The sequence below is a fragment of the Mobula birostris genome, chromosome 4, assembly GCF_030028105.1.
Source record: "Mobula birostris isolate sMobBir1 chromosome 4, sMobBir1.hap1, whole genome shotgun sequence".
In the NCBI taxonomy this organism is placed as follows: Eukaryota; Metazoa; Chordata; class Chondrichthyes; order Myliobatiformes; family Myliobatidae; genus Mobula; species Mobula birostris.
In genome coordinates this window covers 123,856,613-123,875,567 of record NC_092373.1, presented here as the reverse complement: position 1 = coordinate 123,875,567, position 18,955 = coordinate 123,856,613, and the positions used below count along the sequence as shown (strand labels likewise).

The following is an 18,955-nucleotide window of genomic DNA, read 5'->3' as shown; positions in this document are numbered from 1 at the left end:
TCATTCCCTCTGTCTGTTCTAGGGGATCCCAAACATTTTTATGCCATGGACCCCTACTATTCACCAAGGGCTCCATGGACCCCAGGTTGGGAACCCCTAGTGTATTCTTTCTTAGTGAGTTTAAAGGAAGATGCATGATCCAATGCTTGTGAAAGGCTAACCACATAACATTACTGTGGGGACTGTAATTGTCATCCGTCAATGATTTTGACCTGCATATTTCAGAAGTTTGAGCTGCAGCCATGCACATATCAGTATCAGTTGGCAGCCAAAGCTGAGTCAGCTCTGAAATTATTTAGATTATTACTGAACAAGGACAATTAATGCAAGTGCAAAGAGGAGTTATTGAAAGATTCAGGTTGTTTGCACCAACACTAATATCAGTGGAGATTATGTTAACATTCTCTGACATCAAGGACCTCAAATATACAGCTGATTTTTTTTTTACAGAACTTCACAAGAAGCAAATCATTTCAAATCAGGAGTGGCACTTGAGAGAAAAAGCATAATTAATTGCCACTAGCCTCACAACTGATGATATAGACATTAACACCCTAAACTATATTAAAAGGGAGGCAGGGCAAGCAAATAAGGAAAAGAATAGAGGGATATGCAACACACACAACAATCTGAACTCAGCAGACCAGACAGCATCTATGGAAGTGAGTAAACATTTGATGTTTCAGGCTGAGAACCTTCATCAGGACATCAGGATCTCGGCCAGAAATATTGACTGTTTACTCTTTTCCACAGAACTGAGGTTTAAAAACTCACCTTCTCTTGAACTGAACTTTAATTTTGGCCTATGGTTCTTTTGACTTCCTTTGAATTATTATGTTTGACTTTTTTTACCTTTCATCGCACTGCTTTATGTTCCTTATATAATATGTACCGCATTTTGGATATGATCACCTAAGCTTGCAATGGTATAATGCAATCACTCGAGTCCAGTATGATGTTCTCCTAAGGGATTGTCCATTGGTGGGTCTTCAGCTGGCTGAAAATGCCGATTAGGATTCACATATTCTGGAGCAGCGTGGGCTAGAGGAAATGGTGGCTGTATTTACTGATTAGGTCCTCCAGGTTTGCAGTACCTATTGAGCGCGATGTCTTCCCAGTTTTTAGATGGAATGTTGAATTTCATCAGGCTGAATTTAAAAACATAGAAACATAGAAAATAGGTGCAGGAGTAGGCCATTCGGCCCTTCGAGCCTGCACCGCCATTTATTATGATCATGGCTGATCATCCAACTCAGAACCCCGCCCCAGCCTTCCCTCCATACCCCCTGATCCCCGTAGCCACAAGGGCCATATCTAACTCCCACTTAAATATAGCCAATGAACTGGCCTCAACTGTTTCCTGTGGCAGAGAATTCCACAGATTCACCACTCTCTGTGTGAAGAAGTTTTTCCTAATCTCGGTCCTAAAAGGCCTCCCCTTATCCTCAAACTGTGACTCCTCGTTCTGGACTTCCCCAACATCGGGAACAATCTTCCTGCATCTAGCCTGTCCAATCCCCTTAGGAGTTTATACGTTTCAATCAGATCCCCCCTCAATCTTCTAAATTCCAATGAGTACAAGCCCAGTTCATCCAGTCTTTCTTCATATGAAAGTCCTGCCATCCCAGGAATTAATCTGGTGAACCTTCTTTGTACTCCCTCTATGGCAAGGATGTCTTTCCTCAGATTAGGGGACCAAAACTGCACACAATATTCCAGGTGTGGTCTCACCAAGGCCTTGTACAACTGCAGTAGTGCCTCCCTGCTCCTGTACTCGAATCCTCTCGCTATAAATGCCAGCATACTATTCGCCTTTTTCACCGCCTGCTGTACCTGCATGCCCACTTTCAATGACTGGTGTATAATGACACCCAGGTCTCGTTGCACCTCCCCTTTTCCTAATAGGCCACCATTCAGATAATAATCTGTTTTCCTATTTTTGCCACCAAAGTGGATAACTTCACATTTATCCACATTAAATTGCATCTGCCATGAATTTGCCCACTCACCCAACCTATCCAAGTCACTCTGCATCCTCTGAGCATCCTCCTCACAGCTAACACTGCCGCCCAGCTTCGTGTCATCCGCAAACTTGGAGATGCTGCATTTAATTCCCTCATCCAAGTCATTAATATATATTGTAAACAACTGGGGTCCCAGCACTGAGCCTTGCGGTACCCCACTAGTCACCGCCTGCCATTCTGAAAAGGTCCCGTTTATTCACACTCCTTGCTTCCTGTCTGCTAACCAATTCTCTATCCACATCAATACCTTACCCCCAATATCGTGTGCTTTAAGTTTGCACGCTAATCTCCTGTGTGGGACCTTGTCAAAAGCCTTTTGAAAATCCAAATATACCACATCCACTGGTTCTCCCCTATCCAGTCTACTAGTTACATCCTCAAAAAATTCAATGAGATTTGTCAGACATGATTTTCCTTTCACAAATCCATGCTGACTTTGTCCGATGATTTCACCGCTTTCCAAATGTGCTGTTATCACATCTTTGATAACTGACTCCAGCAGTTTCCCCACCACCGACGTTAGGCTAACCAGGCTATAATTCCCCAGTTTCTCTCTCCCTCCTTTTTTAAAAAGTGGGGTTACACTAGCCACCCTTCAATCCTCAGGAACTAGTCCAGAATCTAACGAGTTTTGAAAAATTATCACTAATGCATCCACTATTTCTTGGGCTACTTCCTTAAGCATTCTGGGATGCAGACCATCTGGCCCTGGGGATTTATCTGCCTTCAATCCCTTCAATTTACCTAATATCACTTCCCTACTAACATGTATTTCACTCAGTTCCTCCACCTCACTGGACCCTCTGTCCCCTACTATTTCTGGAAGATTATTTATGTCCTTAGTGAAGACAGAACCAAAGTAATTATTCAATTGGTCTGCCATGTCCTTGCTCCCCATCATCAATTCACCTGTTTCTGTCTGTAGGGGACCTACATTTGTCTTTACCAGTCTTTTCCTTTTTACATATCTATAAAAGCTTTTACAGTCAGTTTTTATGTTCCCTGCCAGTTTTCTCTCATAATCTTTTTTCCCCTTCCTAATTAAGCCCTTTGTCCTCCCCTGCTGAACTCTGAATTTCTCCCAGTCCTCAGGTGAGCCACTTTTTCTGGCTAATTTGTATGCTTCTTCTTTGGAATTGATACTATCCCTAATTTCTCTTGTCAGCCACGGGTGCACTACCTTCCTTGATTTATTCTTTTGCCAAACTGGGATGAACAATTGTTGTAGTTCATCCATGCAACCTTTAAATGCTTGCAATTGCATATCCACCGTCAATCCTTTAAGTGTCATTTGCCAGTCTATCTTAGCTAATTCACGTCTCATACCTTCAAAGTTACCCCTCTTTAAGTTCAGAACCTTTGTTTCTGAATTAACTATGTCACTCTCCATCTTAATGAAGAATTCCACCATATTATGGTCACTCTTACCCAAAGGGCCTCTCACGACAAGATTGCTAATTAACCCTTCCTCATTGCTCAAAACCCAGTCCAGAATAGCCTGCTCTCTAGTCGGTTCCTCGACATGTTGGTTCAAAAAACCATCCCGCATACATTCCAAGAAATCCTCTTCCTCATCACCTTTACCAATTTGGTTCACCCAATCTACATGTAGATTGAAGTCACCCATTATAACTGCTGTTCCTTTATTGCACACATTTCTAATTTCCTGTTTAATACCATCTCCGACCTCACTACTACTGTTAGGTGGCCTGTACACAACTCCCACCAGCGTTTTTTGCCCCTTAGTGTTACGCAGCTCTACCCATATTGATTCCACATCTTCCCGGCTTATGTCCTTCCTTTCTATTGTGTTAATCTCCTCTTTAACCAGCAACGCCACCCCACCTCCTTTTCTTTCATGTCTATCCCTCCTGAATATTGAATATCCCTGAATGTTGAGCTCCCATCCTTGGTCACCCTGGAGCTATGTCTCTGTGATCCCAACTATATCATAATCATTAATAACAATCTGCACTTTCAATTCATCCACCTTATTACGAATGCTCCTTGCATTGACACACAAAGCCTTCAGGCGCTCTTTTACAACTCTCTTAGCCCTTATACAATTATGTTGAAAAGTGGCCCTTTTTAATGCTTGCCCTGGATTTGTTGGCCTGCCACTTTTACTTTTCTCCTTAGTACTTTTTGCTTCTACCCTCACTTTACACCCCTCTGTCTCTCTGCACTGGTTCCCATCCCCCTGTTGTGAACTAACCTCCTCTCGCCTAGCCTCTTTAATTTGATTTCCACCCCCCAACCATTCTAGTTTAAAGTCACCTCAGTAGCCCTCGCTAATCTCCCTGCCAGGATATTGGTCCCCCTAGGATTCAAGTGTAACCCGTCCTTTTTGTACAGGTCACGCCTGCGCCAAAAGAGGTCCCAATGATCCATAAACTTGAGTCCCTGCCCCCTGCTCCAATCCCTCAGCCATGCATTTATCCTCCACCTCATCACATTCCTACTCTCACTGTCGCGTGGCACAGGCAGTAATCCTGAGATTACTACCTTTGCGGTCCTTTTTCTCAACTCCCTTCCTAGCTCCCTATATTCTCCCTTCAGGACCTCATCCCTTTTCCTACCTATGTCATTGGTACCTATATGTACCACGACCTCTGGCTCTTCACCCTGCCATTTCAGGATATCTTGAACACGATCAGAAATATCCCGGACCCTGGCACCAGGGAGGCAAACTACCATCCGGGTCTCTGGACTGCGTCCACAGAATCGCCTATCTGACCCCCTTACTATCGAGTCCCCTATCACAACTGCCCTCCTCTTCCTTGCCCTACCTTTCTGAGCTACAAGGCCAGACTCTGTGCTGGAGGCACGGCCACTGTCGCTTCCCCCGGGTAAGCTGTCCCCCGCAACAGTACTCAAACAGGAGTACCTATTGTTAAGGGGCACAGCCACCGGGGTACTCTCTATTACCTGACTCTTTCCCTTCCCCCTCCTAACCATGACCCACTGGTCTGCCTCCCGTGGCCCCGGTGTGACCACCTGCCTGCAACTCCTCTCTGTCAACTCCTCACTCTCCCTGACCAGACGAATTTGATGTTATCTTTGAAGCTTACAATGCACAGGTGAGAAATAAGCTATGCTACTAGCAGAGTCTGGTTGTTAACAAACCCCAGTTAGCTCACATGTTATCCCTCATCACGTCTTTAATAGTTCTCTTGTTAATTTCTAACTTCCAACCACGAAATATACTTTCTAATAAGAAGAATTATCTTTTAGAATGCTATTAGCCAGGAAGTGTTCTGTGAAGAACTTAATTCAATTTCTTTGTTCTGATCCATATTTTTAAAAAAACTTCCACATGAATGAATGAGTGAATTTAATGGAAATGCTGAGAATCTGCTGGACTTTCAAGCTGTCTGATTTATGTTGGATATGCTTCAGAGACATGCTATCCTCATTTGGTTTACTTGAATTTGTCCATTGAAACCAATCTTCTGAATCCTCTGTGCTGTTGGTTTAAAAAATCTTTACTTGATAGTCTTTTTTCTGATTTTGAAAATAATTAGTTTTGAAGTGAAAGTCTTATCAACTTGAGTTTAAATATATTGGTGACGATTTTCATAATGTTCATTTCCATTTTTTTTCTTTTTAAATATGTGAAACTGGTGAGTCTAATTTCTTGAGGCAAACAGTGTTGAGTTGCAGGTAAATATCACGCACATGTAATTAGCAATGGTTTTAGATAATTAACAAAAAGTGAAGTCAGTAAGCCATATTATTAACAGCATCTTTAGAGAGAAACTCAAAGGCACAAATTCAGATATCGTATTACTTTTATTCATTCATTACATAAAATTTATTAGCATGAACATTCCAGCAAAATGTGGGTTTAAAAGTTATTATCAGCTGTACGTTTTAAATATGTAATGCAGTTCTCTTTGTGTATTTTGTTCTATTACTGTAAGTTCTTTCCAATGACTTCAGTTTCAAACCCTCATAATGTTTTATCAAAATGTTAGTTTGGAGAATTTCTTACCAGTTGTTTACTAATAATTAAGGTGCACATAGAATCGGGCATATTGTTCTATTTAACCTGAGGTTTCAAAAAAACCCTACTGGACAAAAATACTTTTCTGACCTTAAACTGAGATAGCCAAATTAAAAAATTGTAACAGTCCTTGAAATTGGATCATACATGCCACATGATTCAATTTTACTGAAAAAGTCATCCATGGAAGCAAATCAGGAATATAGTGCCAGATGTACAAAGCCTGCAATGTTCTTTGGATTACTCTAATCATCTGATGTGCTAACATGCAATGGAGCATGGACTCATGCAATGGTAGTGCTCATATTTTCCTGCACACACTTAAGACCCATCAGCAGTGAAAGGTCCTCATTTCAGTGTCTACTAAAGGAGATATGCATGGGTACTTCCCAAGCAGTCCAGCACAAGGAATCTGCTGCAAGCCATTTCAACACTATCCTCATTAGCTCTCTCCTGAGCACTCCACCATTTTCTCCATCTGCTCCAGTTCATAAGACCTGGCCAGCCCCAACCTTTCACTTTCATTGCTGTGCCTGTCCCATCCATTCTGGACAAGGATAAAGAAATAAGCAGATTCAAAAGAGGATGTTGAAATTCCTGAACATGTTATCATTAAGAAAATATGTACAGTATCTGAAATACATCTTATGGAAATGTTTGTTTGATGATGAAATTCAATAAAAAATAAATTACAAAAAAAGGGAGGTATCAAATGTCTTAGTAGGCTTAAAAGTGGATAACTCCCCAAAGTCTAATAGTAGAAGTTTTTGTAGGTTTCTGAGTGACATGTGTAAATATTCCTATATGATAGTTGTGGTTGGGCCCATTTCAAATGACATTATGTGGAGGCCTCAAACTCAGAATGCCTTGAAGACCAATCATTGGTATTGAAAGGAATGTTTTTAATTTTAATATATCATCATTATCGTCATTACGTGCAGTGTCATATGATGTGAACGATCATCGTCATTGGCTATGATTATTCTTGGCAAATTCTTGGCAGAAGTAGTTTGTCATTGCCTTCTTCTGGGCAGTGTCTTTACAGGATGGGTGACCCTTTCCATTATCAATACTCTTCAGAGATTGTCTGGCATCAGTGGTTGCATAATCAGGACTTGTGAGATGCACTGGCCGCTCATATGACCATCCACCACCTGCTCCCATGGCTTCACATGATACAGATCAGGAGGGCTAAGCAGGTGCTACACCTTGCCCAGTGGTGACCTGCAGGCTAGTGGAGAGAAGGAGCACCTTACACCTCCTTTGGTGAAGATGTATCTCCACACCGCCACCCAAAATACTAGCTCAAATTGATTAAAACACGTTAAGATAGTATAAATGTTCAAAAAAAATCACTGAAAATCACTTGAACAAGTAGAAATTAACTAAAAGCAAGAGAGCAGACAAAAATAAACTTACCAGTCCCTTCCTTTCAATCGAGGCCAATGCCAGTCGGACTTGAAGTAAAACTGAGGAACTGCCTGTGAAGTGCACACAGCTTCCCACAATCCAGGATGGTGCTCCACTCATGGGCAATACTGAGTCCAGTGCTGGAGTTCAAAAGTTGAACACTGAAATCCAGCTCATCTCTGACTTCCATGTCTAACAGTCATTGAACTGACTTGTGAGGAGGATATTGCTGCTTGTTCTCCAGGAACTATACCATCTTGCAATTTATCACCGAGTATGAAAGCTTTACAAAGAAATGGAATTTGTTGGATGCTTCCTGATAATGTAGATATGCCTTTAACACTTTCAAGAAAGGGAAGTAACAGAATGTAATAACGTCTGAAAGTGATAGAAGGACATGAAAATACACATTTGATTGATACTGCAAAACAAACAAACTTACAGATGTGATAAAATAAACTAGTGAAAATGCATGTGGTTTATATATAATACAAACATTAAAAACGTAGAGTTAATGTGTAGTGCTGCAGGCTAGATATTGCCTATCAATAAATCATACAGAAAGCTGACAGGGTTGAATAGTTACTGTATTCTTATTACACCACACACAAAGTGCTGGAGGAACTCAGCAGGTCAGGCAGCATTTATGGAGGTGAGTAAATAGTCGACATTTCAGGCCCAGGCCCTTCTTTAATGTATTGGCACTCCTTTAAATGACATTTGTCTGGCATTCATAATTACTCTTTCTCTTCTGCCCATTGAATACTGCAATAGGTTTGCATTTCTTCTGTTGATTTTTTTCTGAAAAGTTGTTGCAATTTTAATATTGTATAAAGTTTGGGCTTCGAAAGATGATCAGTAATAACTCCAGCGTTTTCCTTTTTCAAGGTAATTAAACAGGATCGGCTTGGAAAGGATCTCTCTCAGTGCTCATTATTTGATCTGCTGAAATATGATGATTACAATAGTGACAAGCATCTGACACAGGAGGAATTTTACAGAGCATTCCGTAAGTCTAAAATAATCTGAATTAGTATAATTGAATGCTGGTTTCATAACCAGGAAGCATTGCTGTGGCATAATTCCACTTTTGTGAAGTTCCATTGTATGAGATAATTCTCCATTCCACTTTGATCAAAGAGCGTGCATTCTGCTTCAGCCATTAACAGCACTTGTGACTATTCATACAAAGTACAACATGTAATTGCAATGAACAAATATTCTGTTAGGGATCAGAAAGCTCAATTAACACTTTTCAATTAGCACATTTCAGCTGCTGAGAGCAGTGATGATAACAATTCTCCGTCTTTGTGCTAGGAACTAATAACACAGGACCAATTCAGCATTTTTAACTAAATCACACACTAGTCTCCTGGAAAGTTACAACATCAGTTATGAATTTCGTTTTGACACATCCAAGCTTTCTCAGTGCCAGTGAGATGAAAAAAGTCACAAAATGTTACAACCTTCACCCATTAAGGAGCTGTATTCCAAAATTAAAAAGATACAGACATTTTATGCAAAGCAGCTCATACTGAAGTTACTCATTAGGAAGGTTAAAAGCATTTTAGAGTTTAGAAACAATTTTGAAAGCACTTCAAAATGAAGAAGTGATGGTTCAAATGAACGAATAGAAAATTCTGAATGGAAGCACAAGTCACTCAAAGCTGCTGCCAAGCAGGTTGACTCTGTGGTTAAGAAGGCATACGGTGCATTGGCCTTCGTCAGTCGTGGGATTGAGTTTAAGAGCCGAGAGGTAATGCTACAAATTTATAGGACCCTGGTCAGACCCCACTTGGAGTATTGTGCTCAGTTCTGGTCACCTCACTACAGGAAGGATGTGGAAACTATAGAAAGGGTGCAGAGGAGATTTACAAGGATGTTGCCTGGATTGGGGAGTATGCCTTATGAGAATACGTTGAGTGAACTCGGCCTTTTCTCCTTGGAGTGACTGAGGGTGACAGGTGACCTGATAGAGGTGTATAAGATAATGAGAGGCATTGATCGTGTGGATAGTCAGAGGCTTTTTCCCAGTGCTGAAATGACTAGCATGAGAGGGCATAGTTTGAAGGTCCTTGGAAGTAGGTACAGAGGAGATATCAGGAGTAAGTTTTTCACACAGAGAGTGGTGAGTGCATGGAATGGACTGCTGGCGGCGGTGGTGGAAGTGGAAACGATAGGGTCTTTTACAAGACTCCTGGATGGATACATGGAACTTAGAAAAATAGAGGGCTATGGGTAACTCTAGGCAGTTCTAAGCTAAGGACGTGTTCGACACAGCATCATGGGCCGAAGGGCCTGTATTGTGCTGTAGGTTTTCTATGTTTCCATGTAAAGTGTGAAGGAAAGGGATGAAGAAGTACCCCAAACTAGAATATCAGAATGGCAAAGAGTTGTGATAGCTCACTGATGAACTCTATGCAGAATTTGAGACTGCACCGTGACAGGCAAATGGAGCCTTTAGGCTGAGCACTATGTGCAGTACTTGCAGGAACATGTACTTGATCTAGTAAAGCAAGATTGCTCAGTAGTTTGGTGCCAGTAGAGTGCTTATGGTTTTATGCCATAATCGGGTGCTTTGGTTTCCTCCTACAGTCCAAAGCCATACCAGGTAGGTTAATTGGTCATTGTAAATTGTCCCGTGATTAGGCTAGGGTTAATTGGGGTTTTAGGGATACTGGGTCAGCGTGGCTCGAAGGGCCTATGCTGTATCGCTAAATAAATAAATTAACAAACAAACAAACAAGGTGCCGTTCAATTCATACCAATGTACTGCTTGTTTTTACTGCGGTACAGCATCTTGACAGTTTCCATACTCACACACTAAATCATTGAAGCACAAGCTTGATCACTTCCTGACATCAGGATCAGCTTTAGATTGGAATTTCACCCGTGCGACTAAGTTACATTATTGTTTGATTTAGCTGGAATGGAAATTAAGGTGCGCATTGATTTATCTTTGGAAGGTGAATTTGCTAAATCACCTTTATATTCAGGAATAAACCACAGACATAAACATTGAGGTCAATCATCCTCGAGTTCTCCATCATCATTCAGTTTTGTACCAGTAGATTCCTGGGTTTTTATTGGTAATATTTCCAGCAGTTGAATATCTCCAACGGACAGATGAAGCAAGTATGTCTAAGGTGCGAACTGAGCAGAATTTGAAAGACTTTCACAAAATCATACCCCAACTTAACATGTTATTAATGACTTAGAAACTTGCTGTAGAATTGGCTCCTTGGTTACTGTGATGGATATGTCAACTAAATCTGCTTAGCCACAGAATCTCTTTGTAATTACAATACCAAAGTCAATACCATTCAAGGATGAAATATTGTTTCCATAAATGGAACAGCATGATTTGAGAAATGAGTAACAGTATAGTGTTTGAAAAGTATTACATTGCCAGAAATGCAGCTGTTCATCATGTAGAGGTAGTACTCTTTTACGTAGTCAATCAGAATCAGGTTTAATATCGCTGGAATATGTCATTAAATTTGTTAACTTTACAGCAGCAGTACAATGAAAAACTGTACATGATGAATATAGAGAAACTGAAATACAACTATTTTATAATACATATATAATCACTAAATTTAAAAAGTTGTGCAAAAAACAAATAAAAAACTGCCAAGGCTAGTAGCCATGATAAGGAAAGGTATGTCGCATCACGAATTATTTCCGGTTAGTGGACGATTTCCTTCCACGCTGCTCTGACGTATTGGGAAATCATGTACAAGCCAAGTTACAGCAGTGGTTTGCCATTGCCTTCTGCCGGGTGAGTTTTTTTTTAAGAGATCATTAGCTCTTAACGGGAGCTGGCTGGATTCGAACTCAGGACCTCTCGCCCCGAACTCCAGCGCTGATGCCACTAAGCCACCAGCCGGCGAATGTCCATGATGGACTTTCTGCAACTTACTTCAATCCTGTGCAGTAGTTCCACTCCTCCCTTGCCCATACCAAACTGTGATGCAGCCAGTCAGAATGCTTCCAAGGTATGTCTGTTGAAGTTTTTGAGTATTTTAGTTGACAAACCAAATCTCTCCAAACTCTTCATGAACTCATGAAATAGAGCTGCTGTCTTTCTTCTTTATAGCTGTATCAATATGTTGCATATAGGTTAGGTCCTCAGGGATCTTGACACTCAACAACTTGAAATCGCTCACTCTCTCCATTTCTGATCCCTTACGAGGATTGGTTTGTGATCCCTCAGTAATGAAAACACAAGTGCTACAGATGTTAGAAAATAGCAATAACATAGAATTTGCTATTTTTTTTTCAGCAGGTCATACCATCTGTGTGAAGAGAGAAACAGCATTGATGTTTCAAATAGAAAATATTTCATCAGAATCATTAATAATTTTGCATTTCTTACTCATTTTAATTCATAATCTATACATGTGGGAATGGAATTGAACAGAGAGTTGTCATTCATCAAATTAGTTTTATTTCTTGTCTCTAATTGAATTGTCTTTCATTGTTCATCCTAAGGTACAGATTATTTCAAAATACATCAAGCTTTCTTCTTGTGAATTTCTCCTTGTGAAATCAGTAGACATTGGGACATTCTACATTCTATTACATCCCTCCATTTGTCCATGTTTGTCAGAAAGATTGTTGCCCCACTCCCTCTATTCCAGCATCGACTCCTTGGATCCATTTAATCTACTAAGACTTTGTAATGGTGATCTTCCTGCTCATTGGGAAAAACACCAAAATCTATGCCTGAAATTATAATAAGGCCATTATCTATACAAGTAAGGGTTGCTACCTGTTTATGAGCACAGCTGCAAGTTTAGATTGTTCTGAATAGGCTAATTGAGACCTTGAAACTCTTTGTAATGTTCCCGGTAATAATTTCATGTATATTTACCCGGCTGGTGGCGCAGTGGCATCAGTGCCAGACTTCAGGACGAAAGATCCCGAGTTCGAATCCAGCAGGCTCCCCTGCACGCTTTCCATCCGTGCTGGGTTACGAGCTGGTGATCTCTTCGGCAGAAGGCAATGGCAAACCACTGCTGTAACTTGCCTCGTACGCGGTTCCCCACTGCGTCAGAGAGGCGTGGAGGGAAATCGTCTGCTAACCGGAGAAACTCCGGATGCGACGTACATTTCCTTTATACTTATCATAATGTGGAGTCATAAGCAGTATGTTCCTTCCAACCTCATTCATCAACATTTTACTGCCTTGCCTGCTTTCACCGATGTTCTAAACCAGGGGTTCTCAGCCTGGGCTCCACAGACGTCTTGCTTAATGGTATTGGCCAATGGCATAAACAAGGACCAATCTAAGCCTTCATCTTCCAAACACAGACCACATGACAATTCTTTGTTATTTCTTCTGATCACTGGTCGCCACTCTGAACTCTGAAATTCTGACTGTCAGCTCTTTCTCACTATCCCTGAACATGCAACCCTCAGTCTATGATTCCAGCACTTGACCTCTGTATCTCATTCCAAGGGCTTAATATTGAACTTCACTATCCAGGCACAGGGATGCACCCAAAACCTTGCCCCTGCTTAAAAAAGCACACCTGAATTTATAAGCCTAAAAATTCAACCTTTCCAAGTCTCTTTTGCATCGATGCCCACAGATATTAAACCCTAAATTAGTGACTATTTCAGAATTAGAATCAGGTTTGACATCACTGTCATGAAATTTGTTGTATTGCGACAGCAGTACAGTGCAATATATACAAAAGCTACAAATTACAACAAGATGTCAGAATAGGTAGAGGAGGCCTGTCCCAGACACAGTGACCCAGAGACAATTTTGCTGTAGTGGTAAGAGCAATGAAGTGGACGCCTGGGAGGACCAATCCACCACTGTCATGGTCACCTTGGCCCCACCAGAAGGTGGTATGCCCCGTGATGAAAACCATGGTGCTGTGAGACCACAGGCATCAAGGGACTGGCATTGGCCGCAGGAGCCCAGAGAGCTGTTGGCTGGAGGAATCGGAACTGACAGACATCTGTGATCATGGTGGGCCGCCAGAACCATTATCACAGAAAATCCAGCACCTGAATGGCCAGAGAGGGGCAAAGAAAGTGTCCAGTGGAGTGTCTTAGATTGCACGACTACTGGGACGTAGGTGTGTTGTGGGGAGCAGGATCATGCTGCAGGGCCAAGTGGATCTGATTCTCAAAGTCCCAGATGATTGGGGTGAAGATCTGGGGGGATGAGATGATGGGCAGAGGGTCAATCTCCACTTCAGCTGGGTCAAACTATTGTGACAGGGCATCCACCTTGGTGCTCTAGGAGCCGGGTCTGTAGGATATGGCAAAAGATGAGAGCCCAGCAAGCCTGATGGTGATTGAGTTGGTGGGTTTGTTGTGTATACAAGTTTCTGGTGGTCAGTTCAGATCAGGAAGGGCTTGGTGTTTCCCATCTGCCAATGTCTCCATTCCCCCAAGGCCCATTTGATGATGAGTAGCTCCGTTTCCTACTCCATAACGGTGCTGTGTGAGTTGAACTTGTGTGAGAAGATGGTGTCTTCTAGTCTGGCCCTTACTGGGAGAGGATGTGTCCACCTTTACCATAAAAGGTCCAGACAGGTTCGGATGGTGGAGAATGGGAACGGTGGTGAAGCATCTTGAGCTCTCAGAAGTGCGGTATGTGGCAGCAGGCATGGTTATCCATGAAGTAGGTGATTTAGCGAGGGAGGAGAGAGGAGTGTTGATTTGGCTGAAGTTCCTGATGAAATGGCAGTAGATGTTGGAGAAACACAAGAAGCGCTGTAGCTATTTTTGAAGGGGCACAGTCGGGGCCATACAAACATGGTGCGCACATTCTCTTGGTCCCTTGGTTATGCCTTGGGGTAAAAGGACATAACCCAGGGGGGAAATGACTGGGGTGTGGAACTTGCATTTTTCTAACTTGCAGTACAGTTGGTTTTCAAGGAGCTGCTGAAGGACTGAATAGAGTTGACGGATGTGGTCTCGGGGGTCCATGGTGAAGGTGAGGTTGTTATCAAGGTAGACGAATACATACTGTTAGCATGACTCGGAGGATCTGCTGAAGGCTTACAGAATGCCTGGACTGTTGGAAAGTCTGAAAGGTATCATTAAGTATTTGTAGTGGGCATTTTCCATTCAATCCCATGGCAGATGTGGATCTGGTTGTAAGCACTCTATAGATGCAGTTTGGTGAAGATCTGGTCCTCATTGAGTGTCTCAAATGCATTGTCCATCAAGGGGGAGGAAGTAGCAGTTCCTAATGGTGATTTTGTTGAGTCCATGGTAGTCAGTACAAGGACAAAGACACTCATCTTTCTTTTAGACAAAGAAGAATCCTGCACCGGCTGGGGACTGGAATGGTTGAATGAATCCATGCTGTTGCGCTTCGGTGATGCAGTCATTCATGGCTTGGGTCATCGGAGGGGTGAGGCAGAAGAAATTACCCTGAGGGAGGGGTGGTAAGGAGGTAATTGATGGCACAGACAGATGGTCTGAGAGGCAGCAGGGTGCAGACATCCTTTTTACTGAAGATGATGGTAGTCTTCTGGGCGTTTGGTGAGGTTGAGAGTTTCCTCAGCCTCCACAGATTTACCTGGCGTGAGGTCACCCGATGTTGTAGGCAGGTGGTCCAACAGGAGGATCCCCAACTTAGTAGTGATCAGGCAAAGCGAGTCATGAGTGAAGAGCCAGGAGTAACTCAAGAAGGGAGGAGTGTTGGGTGAGTCGATAAGGAGGAATTGGATGGATACATAGTGTTCTCTGACGCTCATGTGCTCAGGCCATGAGTACACTCTGACCATCTCCAACCCCAAAGGACATCCATCAATGGCTGTAATGCAGACGTGGTGAGAGATGTGCATGGTAGGGAATTCAAGCAGCGCACGCGCACACACACACACACACACACACACACACACACACACACACACACAGAGCCCGGTGCTGAAAGCTGCCTGCTGCGCTGGAATCCACTGGTGTGCATAGAGCCATCGACATGTAATGGAGGACAGAGAGACCGAGTCAGGCTATGGAGCTGGAACGAAGGACTTATCAAATAGAAGGACCTTCGTCACCTGGTGTTTTTTCTGGACGTGGTGGGCATTTGATGCATGGGTGATTGGTGGCTCTGCAGTAAGTATACAAGTTGTTTCTCTATTGACACCTGGGGAGGGGTGTTTAAGGGTGTTCTTCTTAACTAACTGAGTCCTGGAGACACTGGTGATAAGAGTCCTGCAGTCTGAACTGATTCTGGGCATGGAAATGGGGTTCTGGCTGATAATCTTGTGCAGGGGTCCCCAACCATTTTTTGCATCGTGGACCGGTTTAATATTGACAATATTCTTGCGGACCGGTGGACAGTGGGGTGGGGGGAGGTTGTTCAAGTAGGGTTGCCAACTTTCTCACTCCCAAATAAGGGACAAAAGCAACAGTCAAATATGGGACACTTGTGTTTACCCCGAGAAAGATGACCATGATCATGAAGCCTTGCGCAGGCAACTATGTGCGCATGCGTGTACATGCAGATTTTTTTCTACAAATTGGTTTTGGCTTAATCTTCCCGATTCTGTGAAACTACACTGTACATACATTATTTCTACTTTATACAGGCTGTGTACTTATCATATCATTCCTGCTTTTACTATATGTTAGTGTTATTTTAGGTTTTATGTGTTATTTGGTATGATTTGGTAGGTTATTTTTTGGGTCTGGGAACGTTCAAAAACGTTTCCCATATAAATTAATGGTAATTGCTTCTTCACTTTATGACATTTCAGCTTACGAATGGTTTCACAAGAACACTCTACCATAGCGGGGAAAATACGGGACAAGGGCGGTCCTGTATGAGACAAACCAATTTAGCCCAATATACAGGATCTCCTGGCTAATACGGGATAGTTGGCAACCCTATGTTCAAGTTCAACAGTGCGTGACAGGGAATGAGGAAAGGTGCAGCTGACTCATATCATTTCATATCGCCAAATCATATTGTTTCCTCACGGCCCGGTAGCATATGCTTTGCGGCCCGGTGGCTGGGGACCACTGATCTTGTGGATGTCTGTCAACTCAGAAGGCCAGAGAGATGAGACTTTCAAGCTCAGTGAGCATCTCCCAAGTAGCCAGCTCAGCTTTGAAGTGCTCTGAGAGGCTGTGATGGTGATGGGCCAGCAATACTTCTACATTCCAGCTGCTCTGCACTGGGAGGGTCCTGAATTCCACCGTATAATCCAGCACCAAGCATGAGACTTGACGCTGGTGAGGTATCCAATCTACTGACCCCCTTTGACTTCCTGGATGGTCGAAAACCTGATGCATCTCAGCGGTGAATTCCTCATAGTTATTGTAAATGTTGGTTTTATTGTCCCAGTTGGCAGCAGCCCTGGTTAGAGCTCACCTGGGAGATGATGAAGCCAATCTTGGCTCAGTCTGTATGTAGAATAAGGAAAAGATACTCAACATGACAAGGTTCAAAGGGTGAATAGAACTGTGGATGAGAGCTGGGTTTAAGTAGGCTGCAGGTGATGAGTTGGAACTGAGTGGCAGGTGACTTCTGTTAGCTGGGTGGACAGTGGGAGGTGCTGCCTGTGCAGGTCCTATATACACAAGGTTGGTTCTTTGCCTGTTCAAAAAATCTGATGGTGGAAAGGAAGACATTGAGTGTGTGTATTCAGGCTCCTATCCTCCTCTCTGATGGCAGTAGCAAGAAGAGAGCATGTGCTGAGTAGTGAGAGCCTGAAATTACATATACTGTCTTTTTGAGGCATCTCCTTTTAAAGATGTGCTCAGTGCTGGGGAGGCTAGTGCCCACGATGGAGCTGGCTGAGGTGGCAAACCCCTGCAGCTTTTTCCAATCCAGCGTTGTGGCCTTCCATACCAGACGGTGATGCAACCAGTTAGAATGCTGTCCATGGTACATCTGTAGAAATTTGCTGAAGCCTTTGTTGCATGGCAAGAGCTTCCAACTGAAAGCAATTTGCACAAATGTAATAAAGCATGTTTCAAGTCTTGTTGGGGAAAGCCAATGATCCTTAGATCATTGATGGGATGGAGAAATTCAATGCTACATTTTCAAATTAACTCTACTGGTCAGCCTTCTCCAATGAAAAATACTGTAGGATTTTGGAGGTGATAGTTAACACCATCAGCTGCTTCAAAATTCTGTTTGTACTCTTTGGAATTTATTTTTATTGTGACATCTCAAAACACTGAGGAATTCTTGTCAATATTTTATGGAACTTCTGTGTTTACTGACCAGATTGGTATACCGTCCCACTTTGCAACTATGAATTGTGGTGGAAAGGAATTTCAAAGCTTTTTTCTCCCCCCAGCCAGATTAAACTAGCATCAGTTCAGTATGTAAATTTCCTGGACTGAGGGCTGGGAAATCATTTGAAGTTCCTCATCCTTGACTCCAAACGTTGCAGAATAGCACAGAAATGTCACGTTTGGAATTCTGCTGAGTGGTACATAGTGCTACAGCCTCCACCCAGGAATTGCCTGTTTGAGGGCATATCATCCAGCATATCTGCTGTATGTAGACTTTGATGAAAATTATCCCTTATTGTAACCACATTCACGTGAAATTTCCAGGCAAGTTAAATGTTTATCCTTAACCTGAGGTCTTGGAGAACAAAAACAGGCACTGTAAAAATTTGAGTAACTATTGGATATTTTCAAAGATTTTATCTATTTGTGCCTTACAATGATACAGTGTACTGTCAAAATGGATTTTCTTTCCTTTTATGGATTGTTCCATTTAGGACAATTTTCTTCCTTACTTAAAATTAATAGATAATCTCATTTCAACTTGAAGGGGAGTGTGGTTTTAAAATTAGCAAGTTAATAGGATGTACTTTTGTTAATAATAATGAACAATTAGTAACCTTTACCCATGCAATAATGATATTTTAATGCTTCTGCAACACCTAATGAGCTTTTAAACCAAATAAAATCATCAATGTACATTAATGCAGCCAGACGTGGACGATTACTTTCAAATGATTGATGAACTGCAAAGCAAAGCCAAACTTAACATGAACTAATGGTATTTTTTGATAGGGATAAAAACAGTTGAAAATTAATAAATACAGATGGGACAAGAAATTGTTTGGAAAAATAATAGTGCAAAAAATTCTAACATATTATGGTGACGAAGACAGGGCACCATGGTAACATGGTGGTTAGCGCGATGCTTTTACAGCTCGGGCATTCCAGAGTTCAGAGTTCTGTTTGGTGCCGTCTATAAGGAGTCTCTGTACGTGGAATGCATGGGTTTCCTCCGGGTGCTCTAGTTTCTTCCCACAGTCCAGTTAATCAGTTATTGTAAATTGTCCCATGATTAAGTTAGGTTTAATTGGGTTTCTCAGGGGTTGCGTAGCCATTTCATAAAGAGTGGAAATTTATATAGATAAAATTTTTTTAAATGACAATAATGAATGAAATTTTCAATTTAACACACACAAAATGCTAGAGGAACTCAGCAGGTCAGCTAGCGTCTATGGAAATGAATAAACAATCAATGTTTCAAGCTGAGATTCTTCACAGGACCGAGAGGGAA

General features: G+C 42.1%; 1 protein-coding gene across 3 annotated transcripts in view; it reads left to right on the top strand.

Annotated features, from left to right (window-relative positions):
• fstl5 (follistatin-like 5) overlaps window positions 1-18,955 on the top strand; it is a 747,707-nt gene that overhangs the window by 368,921 nt on the left and 359,831 nt on the right. For all 3 annotated transcript variants that reach the window (XM_072254701.1, XM_072254700.1, XM_072254702.1), the window contains exon 6: window positions 8,329-8,449. In XM_072254701.1, coding sequence (XP_072110802.1) covers window positions 8,329-8,449 — 121 coding nt within the window. The remainder of the gene's footprint in view (window positions 1-8,328; window positions 8,450-18,955) is intronic.